This window comes from Saccopteryx bilineata, chromosome 3 (genome assembly GCF_036850765.1).
Source record: "Saccopteryx bilineata isolate mSacBil1 chromosome 3, mSacBil1_pri_phased_curated, whole genome shotgun sequence".
In the NCBI taxonomy this organism is placed as follows: Eukaryota; Metazoa; Chordata; class Mammalia; order Chiroptera; family Emballonuridae; genus Saccopteryx; species Saccopteryx bilineata.
The window spans coordinates 291874584-291900762 of record NC_089492.1 but is presented as its reverse complement, the minus strand read 5'-3'; the positions used below and the strand labels follow the sequence as shown (position 1 = coordinate 291900762).

The 26179-nt window shown below is 57.2% G+C and overlaps 1 protein-coding gene across 1 annotated transcript; it reads right to left on the bottom strand.

Moving 5' to 3' along the window:
• Positions 1-804: 804 nt before the first annotated feature.
• MMEL1 (membrane metalloendopeptidase like 1) lies at positions 805-22736 on the bottom strand. The gene is made up of 22 exons (XM_066265191.1): positions 22583-22736; positions 17911-17970; positions 16836-16997; positions 16503-16583; positions 13592-13687; positions 12958-13076; positions 12371-12436; positions 10980-11114; positions 10797-10886; positions 8486-8622; positions 8011-8104; positions 6633-6761; positions 6050-6148; positions 5532-5615; positions 5045-5148; positions 4707-4765; positions 3551-3670; positions 2484-2617; positions 2289-2354; positions 1655-1750; positions 1270-1346; positions 805-1184 (listed from the first exon to the last, which is right to left on the bottom strand). Exons 1-22 carry the CDS (start codon positions 22734-22736, stop codon positions 1085-1087), a joined length of 2262 nt encoding a protein of 753 aa, XP_066121288.1. The 3' UTR covers positions 805-1084.
• Positions 22737-26179: the final 3443 nt, after the last annotated feature.

Here is a 26179-nt window from a genome sequence, read left to right as displayed (position 1 = left end):
TCTCCATTCCACCGTGGGAGTTTGGAAGACGGTCAGAAACTTTGAGAGAAAGGGTTCGTCTGCCTGCAGGACTTTCACTGATGTGAGAATGGTACTTGCCCCTGCTCGGGGTGGCTGGTGGGGGTTGTCTCGGCCCAGTTGGCTCCCCCTGCACACCTTCCTTAAGGGGTGCAACAGTACTGCCAACCTCACAGGTCCAGAGCCTCACTCCCACCTCTATCTCCTCAGGTGCTCTGGTCTGGGTGGGTTCAGATGTCCTTCTCAGTAGCTCCCTTGTACCCCTGGGCTGGGGCCTCAATGACCACAGTGACCTCCTAGCTGGCCTCCCACCCGACCTGCTGCTGGATCCAGTCATCTTCTTCCTCTTCCTCCTCAGTGGTCATTTAAAGGCCCAGGACAGGTGAAAATGTCCTCTTGTGGTTTTATACTCTCCAATGGCTTCTAGGTCCCCAATCCCTAAATCCAGCTTCTGGGCAGTGGCCTGGGTCTCCTCCACCCACCTCTGACCTCAGCTCCTTCCTGTGAGTAGCTTTGCATCTGAATGCGTTGTCCCTGAAGGCCAAGGGCTATCGCGGGGGTCATCCTGATCACTGCTGTGACCCCAGCGCAAAGGCCCTGTGTGGGGTTGTTTCCTCACTGGGCCACCATCCTGACCAAGGCCAGCAGCAGTCCGCAGCAGAACTAGATGCGGTGGGAAGACAAAGCCAGCGTGTATCCTCTGGGCACTGCCACCCAACACCCACCCCGCCCAGAAAGACAAGGATTCAGAATCTTTGAAGCGTTTACTTAGCTTATGCCTGAAGCTCATGGATATCTGACAACGATGCATTTGGAGGGGACAGAAAACTGTTAAAATGCATGCACCGGGCTTCCACAGGGTGGCGTGTACTCTAGTGGGTGGGCCAGCTCCACTCGCTTCCGGTTCTTCCGGGCGGGGCCTCTACAGTGAGATCGAGCTCGGTGTGGCTCCTGCGCAGGGGCTCGGGTCACACGCAGCTCCCCCTGCTGGCTGCACCGTCTCCAAGCAGACGTGATACCTTGGACCGCGGGTGGGCGTGCGCCACGCTGAGCGGCTCAGCCTTGGCTACCAGACGCGGCATCGCACCTGTGGGTTCATGGCGGTACCCTGGGCGCAGTGGAACGCATCCGCGAAGGCAACCAGGTTCTGCAGGGAGCCTAGCACCCTGTGGGCAGAGAGAGGTGTCCGAGATGGACGGCTGGGGTGGTGGTGGGGAGGACGCAGGAGCGTGGGGACGCCAGGGCACTTGCCTGTATTTCAGGGGACTGTGGACGTCCGTCTTGATGGACTGGACAGCGAACTCCGGTCTGTAGGAGCCGCACCACACCTGTGCGGGCATGGGGGGCTTGGCTGTGGGACTCAGGTGGGAGGGGAGGGCCTGGGAGGAGAGGGGCAGGTCTTACGGGGTCAGAGGGGACCTGAACAGGTGGAGGGCAGGGAGGACCAGACCCGATCACCTGACTCTTCCACCACTCCAAACTCCCCACCCCCAACCATTCTTTTCCTCTTGGGAGCCTTCCAGGCTGGTTAATTCTGGTTCTGCCTGGCTTGCCTGCCCACGGTGCACCTCGGGGGGCACTCTTCCCTGGGGGCCCTTTAAAGGTGTGAGTGGGGAGCCCGTTGAGGGGCTCCTACCTGGGCGAAATTGATGAAGAAGATCTGGTCAAAGGTCAGTTCCAGTCCTGGTAGCTGCTCGTCCTGGCCGCCTTCTGCTCTCCACTTTAGGTAAGCCTGCGGGCAGCAACCGGACGCTGGACCCAGCCTGCCCTCCCTCCTGGGGCCCACACAGCCTGGCCGGAATGGAGTGCTGGCTCCAGAGCCCGTCCGGTGGCATGGGGTGTCTTGCCTCTGCAGCTTAGGGCCCTTGGAGCACCGCAGGGCAGGTGCTCACTCCCTCAATTACGCAGTGGCCAGCTGGACACCTACGCAGGCAGGGCTCTGTGGCAGCTCCGTGCCCAGGAAGCCCCTCTATAGCGCCCCCCTAGAATGAGCTCCGAACGCCCAGTGCCGGGGCTGTAGGTGCAGGGGTGAGCAACCGCTATCGCTACCTTACTTGGAGATGGACAGACAGTGGCCTCCCCAAGGGCAGAGGCCTTGGTAAAGTGTGGGCAGAGCAGCCAGGGTGCTCGCCTGCTCATGGCCAAGCAGGCTCCCCCAGGGCTCTGCCACCTCCTAGTGTGGATGACGGAAGGTGCCAGGATGCCCCTTGACTCGGGCAGAGGGCAATTCCTGTCACTCTGAGGGCCCCGTGCCCACCTCCTGGACCCACCTTATACGCCTGCCGTACCCCTCCATTGTCAGCGATGTTCTCCCCAAGTGTGCTGAACCCGTTCACCTGTGCACAGGAAACAGGGTGGTGGGCAGCCGGCCTGGCTTTCCTTCCCTCCCCTCCCCGGGGCGAGGGCTGGGTGCCGTTCCCATCCCTCCCGGATGTGGCCGCACTGCTGGTGGCCCACCCGCTCACATTCTGCTGCTCTGCCAGGTCCCAGGTGTAGTTCCCATACTGGTAGACCATACACTGCGACTGGTCCTGGAAACGCTGTGCGGAGAAGTTACTCCACCAGTCCAGCATGTTGCCGTTCTTATCAAAGTTCCGGCCTGGGCGGGGGCAGAGGTGGGCTATCTGTGTGGCTCTGCTGCCCAGCCTGGGGACTCTCCGGCATGTCCTCCAGGAACCCCAGTGTCTGAGGTCATGTTTGTGAGCAGAGAATGGCCCCTGAAGGGCACAGGGTCTGCTCTAAGGGGTCAGCACGTTGTCAAGGGAACAAAGGCTCAGGCCTGGGTAGAGAGAAGGCTTTGGTGGTCTTCTATGCCACCTTCGAGGTTAAGGCTTGAGGGTCTCAGATTCCAGGGTCTCAGGGGCACTGTGGTTCAATGACTCTTCCTGAGGTCTAAACTATCTAAACCCCAGGTGAGAGTGGGCATGGTCCTGGGACACAAGGGTGCCCTCGGAAGGTACCCATGATCAAGATCTGTGGGTGAACCAGCATCCCTGGGTTGCAGCTACAGTCCCCGTGCCTGGTCACAGGCTGCTAGAACCAGGCTGGGGGGCCCCACCCAGAGGAGGGAGGTCAGAATATCGGGTCAGCATAGCGTGGGCTGGAGGCTGCTGGCCACCCTGGAATGACTCTGGGCTGAGCTCCGGCTAGACCAGAGCTCAGAGCGGCACAGGCGCACTGGGCTGTGTTCACAGGCCCAGGGAGGGGAGCGGCCAGTTACCGAGTTGGGGTCAGAATCAGGTCCTCAAGCCCTGTGTCCTCTCCTCCATCCCTCTGCCCGGAGCAGGAGGGCTGGCCAGGGGCCGAGCCTGCCAGGCACGACCTGCTCTGCCTTCGCTCCCCTGGGCCCTGGCCGGTCCTTTCCATGTCTTGGGCCTTGATGTCCCCACATATTCACAGAGGGGTTGGATGGACAGCAGGGGGCCCTTCCCAGCAGCCTGACTTTGGCCCTCGGTCTCATTTTGGGGCTGCTGCTTGGTGGAGGGGTTATATGATTTGGAGATGCAGCTGTGACCCCACAGCAGTCCCCTACCGTTGTCATCAAAGCCGTGGGTGATCTCGTGGCCAATCACCATCCCAAGTCCCCCGAAGTTCAAGGCCTGTGGCTGCTCCTTGCTGAAGAAGGGGGGCTGGAGGATCCCAGCAGGGAACACTGCCCCGGGGTGGGCATCAGGGGGGAACAAAGGATGAACTGTGAGTGAGCACCCTTCTAGGGGTCCTGCCATTTAACCTCCTAGCCTGGAAGTAGACACGCCCATTTTGGGACACAGAGGCCCATTTCACAGATGAGAAAGCTGAGGTGTGAGCAGAGCCGAAGGTGCATGGCTGGAGTGTGGCAGCTACAGGACCCAAGTCCGGGTTCTCTGTTCCTTTATATGCTGCCTTCCCAAAAAGGGTCTGCTGCCCCACCCTCTAAACCCCTCCTTGCCCTGAACACAGACAAGGGGAGGAGGGGTGTCCCCTTGGATTGGGTGACAGGGTGAAGTTTTACAGGCACTAGAGATGGCATTTTCTTTCTTTGCAAACATGACTGGGGGGCATGGTGGCCCCAGGAGGCAGCTGGGGCTGCTTGGGGTGGCACCAGGAGGCAGCTGGGGCTGCTTGGGGTGGCCCCAGGAGGCAGGCTCGGGCTGCTTGGGGTGGCCCCAGGAGGCAGCTGGGGCTGCTTGGGGTGGCCCCAGGAGGCAGGCTGGGGCTGCTTGGGGTGGCCCCAGGAGGCAGGCTGGGGCTGCTTGGGGTGGCCCCAGGAGGCAGGCTGGGGCTGCTTGGGGTGGCCCCAGGAGGCAGGCTGGGGCTGCTTGGGGTGGCCCCAGGAGGCAGGCTGGGGCTGCTTGGGGTGGCCCCAGGAGGCAGGCTGGGGCTGCTTGGGGTGGCCCCAGGAGGCAGGCTGGGGCTGCTTGGGGTGGCCCCAGGAGGCAGGCTGGGGCTGCTTGGGGTGGCCCCAGGAGGCAGGCTGGGGCTGCTTGGGGTGGCCCCAGGAGGCAGGCTGGGGCTGCTTGGGGTGGCCCCAGGAGGCAGGCTGGGGCTGCTTGGGGTGGCCCCAGGAGGCAGGCTGGGGCTGCTTGGGGTGGCCCCAGGAGGCAGCTGGGGCTGCTTGGGGTGGCCCCAGGAGGCAGAATAGGGCCGCTTGGGCTCACCTGTGGCATTAGAGGGTTGAGGGTGAGCGGAGGTTGGGAGGGGGAGCATACCAATCTGGTTCCGGTTTGGAGAATAGAATGCATTGACCACGGCGGCCCCCATGATCCAGCTGGGATAAGTGAGCAATCACTTGCCGTCCTCATCTCCAGGGACCCTTCTCTTTGGGGCACGTACTCGCTGACCAGACCCCACCCTGAGCGCCCATGCCGCAGTGGCCATGCTAGGGGACCAGCACAGCCAACAGCCACGACAGGGTCCAGGCCAGTCCAGGCATCAGGCTCCTCCCTGGGCCTCCCCCCCCCACACACACCCAAAGCAGGGTCAGCTGGCGGCCCTCCTCAGCTGGCCTGGTGCCCAGCCTTGCCCCCCAGGGGCAGTCCCCACTTACAGGTTCTGGTCCACCTTCTTCCGCAGCTTCCGGAGGCTCCGCTGGGCACCAGCCTTGAGGTTCTGCAGGCCGTTCTCAAAGTACAGGTGCTCTGAAAAGTTCAGCTACGGGAGAAGAGCTGTCACTGCCGTGTGAGCGGGCCCAGGGAGAGGGCAGGTCAAGGGCATCAGGGGACTGGCTTTGGGACTTGCTGGGCAGTCCTGCATGTGGCTACCAGGCTCTGGGTGCAGAGGGATGAGGGGTGTGTGTGTCGAGGGGGGCACCCCTGGCTCTGCACATTTACATGTGTCTGAGCAAGTTCCTTTGTCCCCCCGGGCCTCAGTTTCCCCATCTGTAATGGGGTAATGCTAGAGCCACCAGAGCCCTCCCCCTTCTGACCTTAAGTAATCAAGGGCCCATGGCCCAAAGGGGCCAGCTCAGGGGCAGATGTGGGTGGGCAAGGAGACAGGGGTCTCTCCAGGGGCCCCTCGTGGGGGGAAGGGCGCACATTGGAATACTCCTGGTCCATGTGCTTGTTCTTCTTGTCCAGAATGTAGCTGGGGTACCCAATCTGCACCCTGATGCTCATGGCCTGGAGAGAAGAGGGGGTGGTCCATGCATGCCCCACTGTGGGCATCCTGGCTTTGCCCCCGACCGTGTGGGTAAGGAGCTAAGAGACTTGGCCCTCCTTGCAGGCTGACTCTGGTGGGTCTGGGGCCGGGTGATGTCACTAGCTGCTGTCACACCGGCCCAGAGAAACTCCTGGTGGTTCCTGGCCTCACCTCTGGGCACCCTGCTCCCCGAGGCCATGGCCTCTCCACCCATTCCCGGAGTGCTGGAAGGGGGCGCCCCCAGGCTTGGTTTTCAGTTTGGTCTCTGCCCACAGACCCCTCCTGAGCCAGCCACCCCCAGCCTCGCTGTCCTCACTCTAACGTGAGTGTGATGGTGGTTGACACGTGCCCCAACCCTGAGGCTGCGCTATTCTGCTGGGAAGCCATGACCTCGGCACTGCAGCTGCCTGCCCACCTTCTCCTGGGCCTTCTTCTTGGTTGCCTTGTCCATCCAGCTCAGCTCATCCAGGTTGTCCACGAACACAGCCTGCACCTTGTCGATGAGCTCTCTGACCTGGGGAGCACATGGCCGCGTGCCTGGATGATGGGCACGGAGACCCTGCAGGGCTCCAGTCCAAAGCTATGGCTGCTTAGGGGGCTGCTCTGGATGTTGTGTGGAAGTAGGTGGTGGTGGCTCTGCTGGGACAGAGTCCCTACTGCTGTGGATTAGGGCCTCCCATCCCAGGACACGCACTTGAGCTCCTGCCCCAGCACCCTGCAGGGCCAATCAATGTCTGGCTGGGGGCCAGAGGCCCCGGCCGAGCAAGGCTCCCCCTGGCCTCCCCATGTTGGGCACCGGAGCGAATGTGTGCTCCCAGTTCCCTCCCCGCCACTAAACACACCCATGCTGCTGGGGGGCATGCAGGGCCCCCTTTCTGGGAGCTCTGAGTCACAGGGCCAGGTGGTGGCAATGCAACCTGCCCTTGACCTGCAGGGGCCTGCATCCCTGTGGGGGGCTTCCCAGAGCCCCCTGACCACATTAGAGCCTGAGTACCCACCACGTCCTTGCTGTCCCTGGAGAAGGCCTCCTTGACGTAGAGGGAGCCCACGGCGCTCTCCATGTTGCTATTGACGTAGCTGACACACTCCCGCCAGCGCACCTCCTCCGCTGTCTTGCCGTACAGCACCTGGCAATGCCATGCCATTCATTCATTCATTTATTCACTCACTCACTCACTCATTCATTCATTCATTCATTCACTTATTCATTCATTCACTCATTCATTCATTTATCCCACCACACTTAAACAAGCATTTACTTTGTCCTCAAGGTGCCCAGGGCTTGGTAGGGGACATGGGACGTATGCAGAGACTTGCTTTCTAATTTTGGGCAGGGGTGTGGGGAAGACAGAGTTTGCCAGGTCCCAAGATGAAAATGTGTCCCCATCCAAAATCTCGCCCCAATCTCAGCTGGCCCAGAGTTCTGCCCAGCGTCTTCCCCACCTTCCTGGACTACGGGGGTTTCCTGCCCCCTAAGAAGCCAATGTGACCTGTTCTCTCTCCTCAGAGTTTTGAACTCAGCTCCCTGCTGATGCTCAGCTAGCTGCCAACCCAACATGCCAAAGCAGGAGCCCAGACTTGCCCCAACCTGCTCAGCCCGTCACTGTCACAGTGGATGGCTTCCCCTGAGATTTTTTTCTCTAGCAGAGAACCTTGGAGTCCCTCAACTCTGGGTCCCTTATCTCCTGCATCAGTATATGTGCCTCGCCTGTCTGTCAACAGCATCTCTCCTGACCCCAGTACTGCCCACACCCTGGTCCAGCCTCTCATCCACCTGGGGGATGGTGCCAGCGTCCACTTTGCCTCCACTCCCACTCCACAGCCCTGCAGGTCATTGTTCCAGAACAGCCACTGTGACCACAAGGCTTCCTGGTGGGTCCTGTGCCTCCATTCTTCCCCCACTCCTGGTCCCAGCAGCCAGAGTGACCACAACAAGCAGGACATCAAACACCCCAAGGCTTTCATGCATATGAGCTCCATGCTTTGCTGGGGTCCTGGATGACAGCCCCTGCCTCCCTTCCAGACCTGATCTCCTTCCCTCTATGTAGCCCTGGAGGCCCTACCTCAGGACCTTTGTTCATGCTTAGCTCATCCTTGCCTTAAGCTCTCCAGCATCACCTCTGTGGAGAGAGCCTGTCCCTGCCCTCATCCCCGCGCTGTCACACTAGTTGGCTCCGAAACAGCTAATCTCTGGCTTGTTGACTGCCTAGTGTCCGTCTTCCCCAAGATGGCTAGTGCCTCTTTGGCCCCTTCCATCGCTCTGCCCCCAACACCTCGGTGCTCAGTCCACAGCTGGTGCTCGGTATGATACACTGGCTCAGGAATGATGGCTGGGCTCAGGGCGGGGCCAGAGTCACAGGTGTGGGTCTCACGCACCTTGTGGTAGTGTGCGCGTGCGTCCTTGAACCGCTGGCTCAGGCTGCTAATGCGATCCAGCACCAGGCGCCAGACCAGGTAGTTCTGCATGGTCCTGTGGGCGGGAGCAGAGGGCGGACAGGACAGGTGAGTGGGGTTTGCCTAGGGAGGGAGGCAGGAATATGGTTTATGGGTCCTCGGGCAGCAAGTTCAATCCCAAGCAGTGGTTTCATTCAACGTGGTGAAGAAAACTCCAAGACATCCCCCCACCCTGCCAGATATAGCCTGTCTGACTCCAGATGCTTGATCTGCTTCAAGGGAGAGTTTATGTCTCCAATGTAAGTCTTCTAGGCCATTAACACTTAGCCCCTCCTGCCCCACCTGACCTCCATGCCTCAGAGTCAATGCTCTGTGGGGTTTCTCTCCTGAAAGGAGGGTCTCTTGGGAGAGGGGGACAGATGTGAAGGCCTCCTGGGACATTTCCTGGGGAGCTTACCTGGCTGAGAAGATATCCATGACGTCTTCCAGGTTCTGGAGGTAGGGGACGCCATAGACTACCACCTCTTCATCTGGTAGCAGCTCGATGTTGGCAGAGGACAGCACAGATTGTATGAAGAGGGTCCAATTAAATCCCTGGGGGAGAAAGGAATGAGTGAGAGAGAGAGACTGGGAGACAGAGAGAGGTCGGCACAGCACCTGAGCATCCAAGACATCCAGCCCCACCACAAAATATCCAAGAAACTAGAGAGAAGGTGCAGACAAGCAGAGTCAGGAAAAAAGGTGGGTGACATTACTACAGAGCCTACAGATGATCAAAGGAGAAGAGATTATACCACTACGTTTGAAAACTCAAGCTGTAATGGTATGATTCCTGGAAAAAACACAACTGAGCAAGAACAACTAAAGAAGAAATGGGAAATAGTGTCCTACATACCGTATTTCCCCATGTATAAGATGCACACTTTTCCCAAAAAATTGGTATCTAAAAACCAGGTGCATCTTACACAGTGGTTGTAGATTTTTTACTTGCATTTCCCGCTTTTTCGCGCTTGTTTTCGCGCTTATTGTTGAAGACAGTGATTCGTCATCACACAGATGAGGACAAGCTAGTAGATGGGAGTTTTGACAGTGATGAGGAGTTGTATGAATTTTATGATGAATAAAACTTGATTTCAACAACTTTATGTAATACTTTTTTTTTCTTCAAATTTCAGGACCCAAATTAAGGTGTGTCTTATACATGAGAGTGTCTTATACATGGGGAAATATGGTAATAAGCCAAACTCTATTGTGACTTCAGCATCAGGCTGGATGTCCCAGCAGTAGGGCTTGACAGGGAAGAAATAAAACTGTTCCTTTTCACCAAGGATAAGAATTTTGTGTGCATAGAACATAGAGGTATTAAGAACTGAGGATGGGCATTGCATCAAATTGCTGGATACAAGGTCCTTGCTTCTGTATCCCAGCGGCAAAAAAGATACATGACGAAATGATACCATTTACAAGAACTTAAGTAACAAACAAGGAATAAATCTCATGAAAGGTGTGGAAGGGCTTGAAATAAAAAACTATAAACCCACGGAGAGAAATGTCAGAGAACATAAACATACCGAAATACATACTAGGTTCATGGATTAGAAGGCTCAACAGTAAAGATGTCACCCCTCCCCAATTGATACTTAGATTCAAAGCAGCTCATACCAAAATCTCCAGTCAGCTTATGTGTGGAATTGACACACTGTCTCTGAGTTTTGTAACAAAATGCAAAAGAGGAAGAATATCTCAAAGTTATAGCCATGGGGTTGGGGGTGGTTGGCACTTGGCAGACAAAGAAACTAGTGGCATAGAGAGCATTCAGACGCACAGGTACGCACACACATGCGACACATGATACACACACACGTTTGATTTTAAGCAGAGGTGGCATGCAGAACAGTGCCAAGGGGGTGAGGCGTGCCTTTTCAATAAATGGTGCTAGGTCACCCGAACATCAGAACCATCAAAACCGAATGATAGAAATGATTTCTACATTGTATATATAAAAGAATAAACTCAAAGCTGATTGTAGACTTCAGTCAGGTTGTGGGGGGTGTGCAGGGATAGACAAGGATTTCTCACGTAGAACATGTGCTGTGAAGAAAAGGTGGGGACGGACCGTGAAGAAAAGGTGGGTCCATCTTTGGTAAGTCGATTAATTGAGACTATTTTAAAACTCTAGTCTTGGGTTGGTCCCAACCTCTTCCCTGTGACTTGGGCCCCATCCCCAGCCATGCCCTACCCCCTCTGACTTGGCAGTGGCTGGCCATGGCTAGAAGGGCATTCCTGCCCTGCCGTCTGCAGGATGAGGACCCTCCTGAGCTCAGCCCTAAAGCATACGGTGTGGCCAGTGGCCAGGGGAGGGCTCGAGGATCTGGCATGGGGGGGCAGCCTTCATCAGGGGCAGAGGCATGCTGGGGTTTAGGGCAGGACTTGGGTGGGTGGCAATCTCCTCAGCTTGAGTCAGTGACCCCTCCCAGCCTGTTTCCTGCTCAGAAAACTGGGGTCATCATAGCACGTACTATACGGACAGTGTGGCCCCTGTTTTCAGACAGCCTCGTTGACACCTGCTGTCCCAGTGTGAAAATGTCCCTGTTTGGGTGGCCAGTTTCAGGGATCCCTGCTCAGGGTTGTGAGTATTTCTGAGGCTTAAATGAGAGAGGTAGGAAACAGAGAGGTCTGGGCCGGGTGTGCCCCTGGGCGGCCTCCTCCGGGCCGGCTGAGGCCCAGCACTACATGGTCCCCCCACAGCCTGCCCAGCCCTGTCCTACCTTCAGTCCAAACTTGTTCTGGAGCTCCTCCACCTCCATCCTATGGTACAGGGCGGTGACATCGTGCCTCTCTTCTTGGGGGACTGTGGCCTGCATCGGGGGCTGGGCTGTGACAGGGGCACGGTGGCCAGGGCCCAGGTGTGCCTCCCCACCTCCAAACTCCACCCGCGGGCCCAGCCTCACGTTGGCTAGCTGCGTCTCCAGGTTGAGCACCTGCACCATGTCCTCCTGCACCAGGTTGCTGTTCGTGGGTAGGTTCACGTCCGCCCGCAGCATTGAGGCCACCGACATCATGAACTGCAGGTAGGCTTTGCGCACCTGGGCCGAGGACCCAAGATGGAGTTGGGCAGCCTGGGCCCCCGGGCTCCCATGGTGCTCTCTGTGGGGTGGGTGGGGCATGTGACACGAAACGGGTCCCCAGGATGCTTGTCGGCCAACCTCAGCTCGCTGGCCACAGGGGCCAGTGGAGAGAGGGGCACTGCAGACTGCAGCGCTCCCTGGTCAGGCACTCGGCTGAGGCTCACGCTCCCCGACAGGCCTGCCCGGGGGTGGACAGGCCTGTCCCGTAGGCTGACATGCCTGCTTCATGGACCTGATCCCGGCTCCGGCTGAGGCCCCGCCCAGACAACTCAGGGCTGAATGCCCCTCTCCCTCCCTTCCAGCAGGAGATACCACATCCCTGGGCTTCCATGGGACCCGGAGGCCTGATCTGCTGGGCTGCCTGCCTGGCACACAGTAGGTTCTCAGTGAAGGCCCAGGGCCATCCAGGGCTGTCGTGTGCCAGGGTTAAGGGTGGGCTGCCCTCGCCAGGCTTGCCTCTGGCCGGGGATCAGGAATTGGGCCCTGAGGACATTTTTGCCCTGCGTAATGGGGCCTCTCTTCACTGCCGGCAGGAATGGGTCACTACAACTGCCTGTGACTGTCCTGTGTGAGCCATTCCCGATGCCCCAGACGCTGCTGCTGCTCTGAGTAGCCTTTCTTGCCTGGTCACCGGCCCCACGCCTCACTCCACGGCTCCCTCTTGTGGTCATGCGTGTCTTTTCTCCTGGCTGGGCCACCCTCCCCTGCCTAGCTCAGGGCTGCGGCTGTCTGCCTGCAGTTGGTCATTTCACACCTGCCCTTCCTTCCCGTCTCCCCTGCCCCCACTGGCCCTGGCCACCATGCCACTGTTTGGTCCCTCGGTTCTTCTCTGGACGCTGCTGGAGCAGAGTGGCTAAGGGAGTGAGTAGCCTGGGGCTTGGATGCCTGCCTTCAGGTCTCCATGTGCCCCACACAGGAAGCCCGCGGTGTGACAGCCCTGGCGGGCACATTACTCGTGGCTGCTGGGCTGAGCTGAACTTACCCCTGAAGGGTTGGGACACTCCCTACAATGGTGACAAATGACAAATCTCTCATCCCCAGCCCACAGTTCCAGGCTCCACCCACACAAGTGCTCACAAAGGCTGCTGTGGGGGCAAAGGCCAGTCAGACACACAGGGGAGCTGGGCCCTGAGTAGGAGCCCAGACTGGGGAGGGGCTGCAGGGAAGGGCCTGGGGGCCTTTCCTAGGAGTCTTAGGGTCTGGCCCAGACTCACCTTCTGGTTGCTGCCCTCCTGTAAATAGTAGTCTCGGGACGGCATGCCCAAGGTGGGCTGGTCTATCTGCAGACACAGAAGGCATGAGCCTGGGCCAGCTGCCGGGGCCCCACAGCCTGGCAGAGTGGGCAGCGGCCCTATCCTCCCCACCCAAGACCTAGACGCGGGGTGATGCTGGGGTGAGTGCAGGTGCCCTGGTGGCCAAGCCCTGCTCGGTGAGTGACGGGCAGAGGGCTGCCAGGGCTGGGCTGCAGGGCAGGCACATGTACCACGGGGGGCAAGGGTGTCTCTGGCTTTCTGCTTGTGGCCAGTTGTGGCTCTTTGAGGTCAAGCCTCCTGCCCAGGTGCCAAAGGACTGAACAGCTTGTCCTGAGAACCAGCTCGGCCCACGGGCCTCTGATCAGGATGTGCGTTGTTGCCAGCTGGTCCCCCAAACTGCAGCCCTGGATCAGCGTCAGGCCCTGGGAACCCAGCCGGGGCTCGTCTCCCTCTCGGGCCCTGGCCCTGGCCGTCTGTCCCCCTGCTGCCCTGTGAGAGCCCCAACTCGGCAGGGAGGCCCGGCCCCTAGCCCCTGGTGTGGCTTGTACGTAGATAATGTGCCGGCTGGAGTTCTGGTCGTCGTTCCAGACGAAGAGGTCGATGAGGACGCGTTTGTTGAAGTGCGAATTCATCACTGCCAGCTGCTGCTCCAGCTCCCAGCCGAAGCCTGGGGAGTCAGTCAGGGCCCCCTGCTGGAGACCGCCGGTTTCCTGGGGTCCCAGCCCAGTCCCTCATCACACAGTGGGTCCCGGGCTCCTAAGCTCAGACCTTGGGGGTCACAGAGGACCCCTTCTGCATGGTTCTCTGGTGGGCCTTGGGGGGCCGGGTGACGTGGGGGATGCACTTCCCTCACAGTCCACAGGGCACAACAGGGTGTGTGATGGGGGCTGCCAGCCCTGGGGACGCATGGGGCCCACCCTCCAACTTGGGGCTGAACTAGATTGCAGAGCGCAGAGCTCACGCCCCTAGAGCAGGGAGCCCCAGGCCTGAGTCTGGGAGATGAATCTTTCTTAGGGGTCTGGAAGGGATGACCCTATTCAGAGTTGGGGGGGGCAGCCACAGGGAGGCTGCCCACCACTGGTGCAAAGTCCCTAGCATGTGCCTGGAAGGCCTCAGCGGAGAGCTACTCCAGGCTCTGCCTCCCGCCCCTTAGGGTAAGTTGTCCCTGGGCCCTGGCCTTACCTATAGTGTCATTCCACTTGTCCATGGCCACCGGCCAACCTCCCACCACCTCTAAGATCTCCAGCAGGGGCCGAGAGTCTCGCTTCTCGATTATGTCTGGGAGGGGAAGGCGTGGGTGGTTATTCAATCAGATAACTGGTGGGTGTGATGTCATGGTCACACAAACCCGTGAGGACGCTGCACATCCAGTTCAAAGCCGGACCTTGCCATCAGACTCGGCAGCACAGGACACAGACAGAAGCCAGGAGGGGAGGACAGGCTTGGGAGCCGCAAGCAGGTCAGCAGAGGTGGGTGACCCAGTCTGAGGGGGCTCTGGGGCCAGGGGCAAGCATGGGTCGGAGCCCTCCCTGGGGTACACTGGGCACCCCAGCGGGGTCTGGGGACCAGCCTGGGGCAGACTGAGCACATTGGACAGAGAGTAAGGCATCCCTTCTCCAGGGGGTGATGAGCTGGCAGGAAGCTTGGGAGAACTTGACCCAGATATGAGGTGCAGGTGGGAACGCAGAGCGTGGGAATAAAGGGAGATGCCAGGGTGGAAAGCACAGGGATGTGGGGGCAGGCAGGGGAGGGGGGCGCCTCTGGCGGAGAAAGGGCCTGGGGGGCTCGGGGGAACCAATATCGTGTAGCATAGTGTCTGCAGGATGGACTAGGGGCACCCTCGGCTCCTCTGGGAGGTCCTGGTTTAGAAGTGGGGACAGAACTTAGGGGGCTGCTTGTGATTGATGGAGCCCTGCCATCTGGGGCCGACTGGGACAGGTTAGCGTGTGGCTGCCGGGGCTGGTTCCCGAGAAGATCGATGGGCTGGCTTCCTGGCGGAGACTGTGGGTCAGAGGTGGGCTTTTATATACGGTCTGGCCATCAGCCTTTTGTAAATTTTGTCTCAGGCCAGAAATTTTGTACAGGTGGGAACACAGGAGGAAGTCCCCTTTAACTGGTGGGGACTGACCACATTGGAGGAACAGACTGTCAGTGTCCATGGGAGGAGCGGAGACAAGGCTGGACCTGCAATGCCGGGGGCTCAGGGGGGGCCACCCATTCGGCTGGGGCTCAACGAGCCTGCCCTCGGGCACAGGAAAGACAAACCCGCCCCCCGAGAGACCCCTAGAAGGCAGCCAGCTCTGAACCCTGTGTCAGGAGGGGGAAGATGGCCCCCAGAACCCTGACCCCTGAACAGGGACTTAGGGGACAAGCCAAAGGCTCCTAAGTGTATAAATGCTCTCAGCAGACACTGGAGCACCAGGAAATCCTGCAGCACATCTCCATGGTGCACGCACCCACACACACACAGAGGCATGTACACATTACACACAGACATGCATATACGTATACATACGCACATATGCCTACATATATACATATATATGAATATACACACAGACATGTATACACATGCACATATATGCATACAGAGCCACATGTGTACATATACAAACACACATATATCCTGCCACATACAGACACACATACACACATACACACACAACACTCAGACATTTGTATACATGTGTGCCTGCACATATACGTACACACATGCACCAAATAGACATGTGTACACACATAGGCATACACATATGCACAATACACAGACATACCTACATATAGACACATATTTATATATACATACATAGGCATATTCATGTGCACACAGAATGCATATATATATACACACATGCACAAATACATACACAGACACACACAGAGATATGTGCACACACCTGCACACACACCTGCACACACACCTGCACACACATATACATGGACACACTTACACTTTTTTTGACCAGACCCCAGTCAGGCTCTGGGGCCGTCTCCAAGGCCCATTGGTGCACTCCCTTATAAAACTCAAGCTCAGCAAGAACCCTGCTGGACTCCCAGCCTCCACGTCTGGTAAAGGTCTCTAGCCCCCTGTCTCCAGGCGATGTCTGACCCCCCCCTCAAGCCTGCATTCAGCAAGAGCCCCATCGGGCTGGTTTAGGCAGACTCCTACCACTAACGTCTCCTCTCCTCATGGTGATTTCCTGTCCACTCACCCAGCCCACTCCTAGGCTGCAAAGTCCCCACGTGCCCAGCCAGTATGAGGAATGGAGCACACCTCCCTCCCCCCTGCACAGCCCGCTCCTGTTCCTGTTCAGCCTTAAATAAATCTGCCCCACCTCGCCACCTGTGTCAGGAGCAAATTTTTCATTAACACCTCCACATACACACTCATGCACACATATACACACACCCACATATACATATATACACACACACATATACACATGCTCACATATACATATGCACATAAACACATACACATATACACATACACTCATATACATATACACCCCCACACATGTACAACCCCCACATATGCACACATATACAACATATACATATACTCATAAACACTCACTACACACATATACACACATCCACATATACATATACACTTACTCATATATAATACACACAGACATATACAATCATACACATATACGTACACACACATAAACATATAAGCACATACACCCACCCACCCAGGCACATACACCTATACACACCCCCACATATACACATTCATATACAATACACACATGTATATGCACATACATACAGACATATAAGCTCATACACACATATATGCACACACATATATATCATATACACATACACATATATACATATGTACACACATCTATGCACACACACATACACATACACATATATATATATATGCACATACACACACACTTTTCTGGAAGTAAGTCTGTGCCCCATGGGGAGCCTGGGCACAGTGTGCAGGTGGGGACACAGCACACAGCCCTCTGATTGAGCCCGAGTGGCGCCCACTTCACCACACTATGCTGCAGGTGGGGGTCCTGGAACTGCAGCAGGTCCAAGCAAGGGCAGTCCCCACCACATGGCTCACCCTTGTTCATGCATGAGCGGTACAGCGTCTTCGCCTTCTGCACGGCCGGTCGGTCCTTGGTGGTGGATTTCTCCAGCACCCCTGTGGGCCCAGGAGAGAACTGGACAGAGGCCTGGAGCGGCTGATGGGTGGGGGCTCAGGTCAAGGTTCCCCCTGCTCTCACCACACTCAGCGGCAGGTGGTCCGGCTGTCCCCACTCGAGTTCCCCTCCCCCCAGGACCCAGTGGATGGAGGAGGGCTCAGTGGGCTGTCCACATATGCCCCACTGCCAACCTTGAGAGGGGCAGGTGTACAGCCTCACTGGGGCCCACCCCCAGGTCCCAGCCAGCTCACCTTTGAGGACAACCTCCAGCTTATCCCTCAGGATGTCAAAGACGCTGTACCGGGAGTTGGTCTCGGGGATCACGTGGTGCCGCAGCCAGCCGCCGCATGCATACTGGTAGAAGTCGTCACACGGTTCCTTGGATGGGTCCATGTTCTGGAGAATCCTGGCGGCTGCACGTCCCCAGGGGGTGGAGAGGAAGAGAGGAGACGCGGTTGTGGACGCCTGGTGGGCTGTCCGATATTCACTGGCTGCTGGGCATGCTTTGGAGCGTTCACCACCCTCTCTCAGCCCCAGTAAAATTGGAAGCAGGAGATTCAACGTTGAGAGCTACCACATATCAGCCATGTGACCTTGAACCCCTGAGACCTCTCTGATCTCTCCATTCCCTCATCTGTAATTTAAAGAGGCCAGAGCCTGGCAAAGAGATGGTCTGAGACTGTAGGCTCAGAGGTTTGCTCTTTCCTCTGGGTGGGAGGCGGGGTGATTTCTATTAAAGGAGATGGCTTTGAGCCCATAATCCCCAGTGTGCAGGGACAGTGGAGCCCTGCTCTGGGCTGACCGCTCATGTAGACGTGGCTGAGCTAGACCCCTCAGGACGCCCTCCTCCTCCTGCCCCAGGACTCTCTTCCCCGTGGCTGGCCCCTCGCAGGAAGCACCACCAGCAGCACCCACAGCCCCACTGCTTTTCCACTGGGGTTCCCTCACACCATTTTCACTTGGTAAAATCTGCAACTAGTAGCCTAGGACCGCCATTTTGGAGACCATTCCTGGGAGAAAACCTGATCGAGGCTGTGCACATGGGTGACCATTCTCTCTGTAAATGCAGGAAAAGGCCCCCTGGGGTCCTGTGAGGCCAGGGGCCTGAGCAGGCAGGGGTGGCCCCTAGGAGAGGGGTGAGGGTGGGGAGCAGAACCCGGGCTCCCCACCCACTGTACAGTCCCAGGCTTGCAGAGACAGGGCCTGCCTTCTCCCAGTGCCGCATCTCGTGGCTGCCCCCTCAGCCCCGAGTGGGCCTGTGCCAGCGTCACCTGCAGCCCAGTGCCTGGGCAGGGCTGTGGACAGCATGGAGAGAAGGGGGCTTACCTGCTAGCACACAGCCAGGGGTGTTGCAGATCTCACCTTTCTCCTTGGGTCCTTTGATGGCTGTGGGCAAAAAGCAGTGTGAACCCCAGGGAAGTGAGGTGGGCACGGGTGGGGAGCAAGTGAGGGCTGGCAAGGGGCAGGGCCCAGGAGGGAGTGAAATGGTGAGACCTGGCCTCCGCACCATCTCTAGTCCCTGTGATGGGTCCAGCCTAGGGCCCTGAGGGGAAGTCCCACAGGCAGCCACGCATGTAGCCCCAGGTAGTCCAGGCCTGAGGTCTTGAGTGAGGGTGGGCCTCATTTTTTCTTGACCTTTGCAGCTGCACCAGGCCCCCAGAGCTGAAGCCAGCTGTTATGCCTTCCTGCTTGTCTGCTCTCAGCAGCTCTCCCCCCCATCAGGTGCCACCTCCTCCAGGCAGGCTACTTGTGCTGCCGGCTCTGCACGCCTTGCCCTACCAGCTGGTTGCATAAATGTGCCCCAGCCTGGCATCAGGGGCAGTGCCCAAGCCCGGGGGCAGCATGACTTGTGTTGGCTCCTGGTGCCCAGGAGCACCTTGCATCCAGCAGGTGCTCACGGCTGCTTCCCCTCCATTGTCCTCTCTTTCCATGGGATTCTGGGTGTCCAGTGCAAGGCCCCACCCCCTGCTGCATGCCCTAGGCCTGCAGTGGACACAGCCTGGCTGTGGGCTCCCTGCCCTTCCTTCCGCATAGGCCAAGCCCGTATGGGCATGTCTGGTGGGGAAGGCGAGGCTACCTCGGGGTTTTCGTTTTGGGATCTTCTCTTCCTGGGAAAAGCACAGCCGGCTGGTAAGTAGTGGCAGCTGCTTCCCTGAGGAGAAACACAGCACACACAGCTCTGGCCTCCAGCCACTGGCTCCCAGGGACCTTAGGGACAGCTTGGGAGGGTGCTGGCATTCTACTGCAGTGCCGGAGTCCTGGGGAGCTACGGGGGCCCTCCTCAGTAGTATGGGCTGATCCTGGGGGAACCAACACACAGGGACCCCAGCAAGACTCATTTCTGAGCAGGAGGGAGACAGGGGCTCCCCTGACTTGCCGGCTCCAGTCCCAGGGTCCCCCTCTCTGGAGTCCCCCATCTGCCGGGGCTCAGACTTAAGAGCTGGGGTGTTAATCACAAACGTGTGCCTCCCTTGATCTAATATGATCATAGAGGGAGGGCTCCAAGTCTAGGTTAAAACGTGAGCAGTCACCCAGTCCAGGGCCTGGCAGTATTTCTCTGTGAAGGGACAGATAGCAAGTATGTGTTTCGGATTTGTGGGCCATTGTCTGTTCTCTTAGTCCTGGTAACATGAAAGCATCCACAGATAATACATAAATAAATGGCACAGCTGTGTTCCAATAAAACTTTATTTACAAAACCAGGCCGTGGGCCACAGTTTCCTAGCCTCTGCCCCAGAAAACAAGGGGGGGGCTGTTTTTGCAGAGCAGAATTCCAGGGTGGGCAGGAGTGTGGGCATGGGACTGTACTTCCCACTGTAATTTTATTTTGTCTTTACAAAAGTTCTATTTATTGATATGAGAGAGTGAGCAAGAAACATGAACTTGTGGTAACACTTATTTATGCCTGCATTGGCTGATTAGTACATGAGCCCTGTCTAAGGATGGGACCCGCCACCTCGGCATATCAAAATGATACTCTAACTGACGGAGCTACCCGGCCAGGGCTTCCCATTTTAATTTTAATAAAAACCATTTGATTTTTCTGAAAAGGGTTTATCTAGAACTTTTAAAATAACAGATGTTAAAAGAAAATTGGAGATAACCATGAAAAAGGGTAGAAATGATAAAGCTTCTGAGCTAGTTGACGGAAAACGGAGTGAAAAATAATAAATCAACCCAAAGGAAGGCAAGGAAAGAGAAAAAAAGAGACATAAGAAGCGTCCAAGAACACATCACAATATAGGGAACACGCACATTTCAGTCATCGCAGTAAATGCAAAGAGGCTACATCTTCCAGACAAAAGACAGAGACAGAATCCCCCTGTACTCTTGGTTGCCAGAGATATAGCTGAGGCTAAAGACAAAGAACTTCAACAACAACAACAACAACAACAACAACAAAAAGATTGGGGAAAAATAGATAAAGTGAATGTTTGTGAGCATTTGTGTTACTATGTTCATAAGAGACAAAAGAGAATGTAAACAAGAACAGAATGTAAGGCAAACAACATTGCTAGGATAGAAAGGCTCAGCACATGCCCTGGCCGGTTGGCTCAGTGGTAGAGCATCGGCCTGGTGTGTGGAAGTCCCGGGTTCAATTCCCAGTCAGTGCACAGAGGAAAAGCGCCCATCTGCTTCTCCACCCCTCCCCTTCTCCCTTCTCTCTGTCTCTCTCTTCCCCTCCTGCAGCCAAGGCTCCATTGGAGCAAAGTTGGCCTGGGCACTGAGGATGGCTCCATGGCCTCCGCCTCAGTGCTAGAATGGCTCTGGCCTCAACAGAGCAACGCCCCAGATGGGCGGAGCATCACCCTCTGGTGGGCATGCTGGGTGGATCCCGGTGTGGCGCATGAGGGGGTCTGACCGCCTCCCCACTTCTAACTTTGGAAAAATACCAAAAAAAAAAAAAAAAAAAAGAAAGAGAAAGAAAGAAAGAGAGAAAGAGAGTCAGCACATAATTATAGTGTTCAAAGGAAGACTAATTTTAAATTTGTCTATTCAGGTAACAGTGTAGTCTTAGCATAAGCAAATTGGTACTTAGTTAACTACAAGGAAAACTGATCGTTTTCTAGTGCAATCTTTTTAACACATACATACACATCTTTCATTAACTGAAAGGTCAAGAAAATAAAAAAAGCAAAACCTAGAAGACTTGACTTATCTAATGGATCTATTTGTATCTATATCTGTGTCTGTATCTATGTTCCCACTTTCATCTCCCAGTGATTGGCTGTCTTCCATGAGCACACTGGTGTTATTTATAAAACCGACCATGTGTTAGACCTTTAGCAAGCCTCAGCAAATATCAAAGAATCAATACCCCTGAAGTTGTGGTTTCTGACAACAAAGCAATTACATTAGAAACAAATTTTAAAAGGTTAACTAAAAAAATATGTCCATGAATCTGGAAATCAAAATTTTAAAAATTTCTGAATGACTCATGAATCAATGAAAAAAAAAAATCATAGTGGAAATTAAAAAGAAAAATATTTAGAATAAATAACATTATGTCTAAACCCTTCCACCAGCTCAGCCTGAGGCTGGAATAGGCTGTGGGATCATTTCTGGAGGTATGGGCACAGGGGCTCTGAGCTAGAGCCCTGGCAGAGACCCGCACTTGTAAATATGGGACGGGCTGAAGGGGAGGCAGGCTGGACTGGGAGGGTCCCTCTTCTTGGGGTGAACTTTGCTGCTCCTCACTACCCAGGAGAGAACAGGCCTTTTGCACAAACAGCTGGGTGGGTGGGGTCAGCCTTGGTCACTGGAAGCCTCTAAGTCAGGTGTTTGCAGAGTGGGGAGCTCTGGATGGAGGTGCTCTGGGGTTTGGGCTCCCGATGGCTCTTCATGCATGGAGAGACGCTCTTGTCCCATGTCCATGGGACAGTACCCATCTACCCTGGCAAGAGACCATGAAGGGCCAGAGACCACAGCAGCTTGGCACCTGGTCAGGCAGGGAGCAGCCCTGGTGGGGGATGCCCACCACATCCATAGGCTGAGCCCACTTCTAGCCCTCGGAAGCAGCCTTGCTCAGGGATGGGTGGATGGTCCCACCACACAGCACAGGACTCTAGCTAGTGAAGGACCCTTCTGGTACAAAGGCTGTGGTCCCCTATTGTAGTGAGAGCTGAGAGGTGAGTGCTTCTCTCGAAAGATCTCCTGAGCCCACAGGAGAAGCACAGCAACTGCCAGCAGGTGCACACGTGATGCAGATGCCCCCCAAGGGTGCAGCTGGGATGGGAGCAGGGCTGCCGGCTGCCCAGGTGCATGCACATGAGCCTCTCCACTTCATCCCCTGACCTGAGAGGGGGACAGTCCCCGTTCCTCCACATGATCTGGGAGGGGGCGGGGTGGGCACTGCAACGGGGTGGGGGGGGGCTGTTTCTTCAGGGCAGCCCTGGTTGCGCCTCTAGCCTCTCCAGGACCCCAGTCCCTCAAGCTCTCATCACCTTGCAATAACACAGCCTGTGTGGGACGCCACCAGGCACCTGTGACCTGGGTCTGTATGGGGAGAGTATCCCAGCAGGTTCTTTCGCAGGGTGGCCTTGGAGGCGGCAGGAGGCGCGCGCGCGGGGGGAGGGGGGGGGTCCCTGCGCTGGGGATCCGGCTCCTGCTGCCGGGCCCGCTGGGAGCTGGCTAGCGTGGTGCTGCGAGGGGAGGGGGCTGCGTGAGGGGCGGGGACCTGGCATGCCGCATCCCAGTTTCCTGAAGAGGCCGGCTGGCTCAGAGCCTGAGGACGGGCCACACTCCCGCCAGCACCTGGGCAGAGCCCTCGGGAAGGGGCCTTACCCACCCCGCAGGTCAGTGACCTTCCCGCCAGCAGTCCGCAGCACAGCCCTGCAGCCCGCGGTGCCCCGTGCAGACCCCCACACGCCGCGTTTGACCAGGCTGGCTGGCTCCTCCCGGGAGGGCAGAGAGCGGACCCTTCGGATGGCTGGGGCAGGAGCGGCCGCCAGCAGGGTGCTCGGCGGCGGCGGGCTTGGGGGAGGGCGCCCTCACTCACCTCTGCTGTGGGCGTAGAGGAGGCCCAAGGCCACCAGGGCTCCCGTCACCAGGAGCAGCAGGAGCAGCAGCCCCCACTCCAGAAAGCCTGGGCGCGTCTGCCCCGTCCGGCCGGTGATCTCCACCGTCCCCATTGGGCTTTCGAGCTTCCCCATCACCAAGTCTCTAGACAGGAATGGTGCCCAGTTGAGCAAGCCCCAGGGCAAGGGCAGGGGCGGTGTCCACCCAGGGCAGGGGCAGCGTGGTGTGGAGCTTCTGAGACTCTGCCTGAGGCTGGAAGGGCCTGGCACTGGCTGGGAGCAGGTGCCGGGTGCCCTTGGGTGCTCAGCCCTTCTCTCCATCACCAACCCCACACCCTGGCCCTCCTCGCACCCGAGCCTTAGCTTTCCACACCCTTCCTGGGCGGGAGTGTCTCTGGGTGCTGGGGCCCCTCGTGTGGGGGGTGGTGCAGCCTGTTGGCCCTGATGGCAGTCTCCTCTGGAGACGTTGTCGGCCTCTCCAAGCCCTGTGTCTGGCAGGGGTTGGTCCGGGAACCACTCTGCTCACAGCTTGGGGTCCACATGCTAGATCCAGGAAGCCCAGCTGCCTGTGTGAGTCAGGGGGTGGTTGTAGTGGAGCCTGCCTGGGGCCCACTCACACCCATGCACAGACCGACAGACACATTTGAGCTCACACATGTGCTCTGTGTACATGTGTGAGTGTGTATGTAACCACACACATGTGTCTGTGTGCATCTGCACATGAGCCACACATGTGTATATACGCACCTGTATGAGCATGCACGTGTGCATGTGTGCATATGCACATGCGTGCATGTTTGTGTGCGTGCACCTCCTTTGCTGGTACTTGGAGCTCTGCCCCCAAAGCTGTGTGGGCACCTGGGAACAGCTGGTGCTGCCTTCACTCAGGACGCACACATGCCTGATGTCTGCGCCCAGTGCTCAGCCCTGCATGAGGTGAGGCTGAAGTCTGGGAGAAGCGTGGGAGCAGAGACCCAGCCCTGCCCTGCGCAGTAAGCATCTGGTGGCCGAGACCACCAGGGCAGGGGGAAGTGTTTGCACCTGCCAACACCAGGGGTTTGCCTGAGTTCTGTCCTGACTCATGGGGGGTTTGAGGTCTCTTAACTTTCTGGGCATCACCTGCCACCTGTGCCAACTTGAGAGGAAAAGCCACACCTGTTCTGATCTCAGGGTGCCCGGAGTCCCCCCTCACCTCTCACTGTGTCCCCTCTCATCCTTCCTGCCCTGGATCCCCACCTGCCGCCCTTTACACCCAAGAGTCCCTGCTCAAGGTCCCTCCCAGCGAGGCCTCCCTGGGGTCCATATTCATGCAGCCGACCAGCCCCCTTGCACCCCATACTTAGATGTTTTACCACCACACACCCACCCTTTATTTCTATTTCCACTTCCATCCCCCTCGGGAATGTCAGCACCACAGAGTGGGGGCCCCAGCACCTAGACTGGGGCCAACCACTCCAAGGCATCCATCAACTTTCATTGAATGAATGAATGGATCAATGGTGAATGAATGAATGGTGACTCAACCGGAGGACGGGACAGCTCTGGGCCTTGGCTGAGCACCTGTGGCTCTGGCTTTAGCAGCAACATCTTATTTTAATCAGGATGGACAAGACCCCCTCCCATCCTATTAAACCACTTCCTCTGTCCCGCTGACACACAGTAACAGCCTTCACACAGAGGGCTGGGGGCAAAGCCACGCTTCCTGCTGGGCACGCAGCAAAGGGGCCACCGTGGTGGCCAGGCTGGGCACCCGAGGTCCTGTCTGCGGCCTCTCAAGGCTGCTGCAGCCACAGAGATAGGGGTCTTTCCGGGAAGGGGACTGTGCCCGAGAGCTACCTGTACAGGTGAGGCTGCACATAAAATGCCCTGTCTGTCCCCGGGGAAGAGGGAGGGTGTTCTACAGTGCTGCCTAGGATAGTGGGCTCGGCGGGCAGGCCCCTCGATCAGCTCACCTTCGGGTCACTCAGGAGTGGCTGTCACCTGCGGGCAAGTCTGAAAGGCTGGGTCAGGGTGGCCTAGAGTTCTGGTGAGCAGGGCCAGGTGGAGGGGCCCCCAGGGGCAAGAGGGCAGTGACTTCAGGGGCACCATGAGGCGTGTGGCTTCCGGGGCCCCTTTGTGATGCGGGCACGGGTTCCGTGGCAGTGCGGACCCTCCCTCCCGTTCACAGAGTTCTATCTGCGTTTGGTGTGGGGGAGGGGGATGAGCACAGTTCTGGGGGGCACCAGGCTCCCTGCTGAGTGTGGGGGGTTCCTTCTACGGCCTGTGGCCTGGCCTCCCGACCCTCTCCTCCTTTGCTCCTTGACACCATCAGTCCGAAGGGGCCGCAGAGAATTCTGGGAAGGAAAGCCAGACCCTTCTTCCACAATGCCCACCTGGCCCGAGAGGCTGAGAGGTCAGGACCAGAGCGGCACATTGGTGGAACCTGCAAGTCCCTGTTGTGAGGCTCCTTTCCATTCAGTCTCCAGTGGAGGTCCTGGGGTCCTGGCCTCGTGTAAGGGGAGGGGGGGTCCCTGCTTATTATGGTGGGAGTGGGCAGGGCTGCCAGGGAGGGCCCCCAACCAGACACCCATGTTTGGCTAGTGTGGGGATTGGTTGCCTCCCTCTGCCCCTGGAGCCTTGAGGCTCAGACCCCCATCCCCAGGGGCCCAGTGGCCCTGCTGGGAGGGTGGGGGAGAGGCTGTGGGACTGGGGGCTCTGAGCAGACTTCCCTCCTTCAGGCCTGACTGGGCTACCAGCATGGTTCTGCTTCTGCTTCAGAATCCCACGGAATGAGTGGCCCCCCCGCAAAGTAGCCTCCTCACCAAGCTGAGGGTTGCAGGTTACAGGTGACAGCCCATTAGAGAGGCTAGGCCATCTTTTCTGAACCCTGCCATTACTACTTCCATGATCCCCGGCATTAAAACGTTTACCCTGGTTCCATAATCAACACCTCCAGAATGAACCAGCAATTCTTTATATTAAATCAGGGGTCAGGAACCTTTTTGGCTGAGAGAGCAATGAACGCCACATATTTTAAAATGTAATTCTGTGAGAGCCATACAATGACCTGTGTACCTTACGCATTATCCAATAAAAATTTGGTGTCCTGGAGGACAGCTGTGATTGGCTCCAGCCACCCGCAACCATGAACATGAGTGGTAGGAAATGAATGGATTGTCATACATGAGAATGTTTTATATATATATATATATTTTTTTAATTTTAATTTTTATTTATTTTTATTTTTTATTTTCCTGAAGTTGGAAACGGGGAGGCAGTCAGACTCCCGCATGTGCCCGACCGGGATCCATCCAGCATGCCCTCCAGGGGGCGATGCTCTGCTCATCTGGGGCATTGCTCCGTTGCAACCAGAGCCATTCTAGCACCTGAGGCAGAGGCCATGGAGCCATCCTCAGCGCCCGGGCCAACTTTGCTCCAATGGAGTCTTGGCTCTGGGAGGGGAAGAGAGAGACAGAGAGGAAGGAGAGGGGGAGGGGTGGAGAAGCAGATGGGCGCTTCTCCTGTGTGCCCTGGCCGGGAATCGAACCCGGGACTTCTGCACACCAGGCTGACGCTCTACCACTGAGCCAACCGGCCAG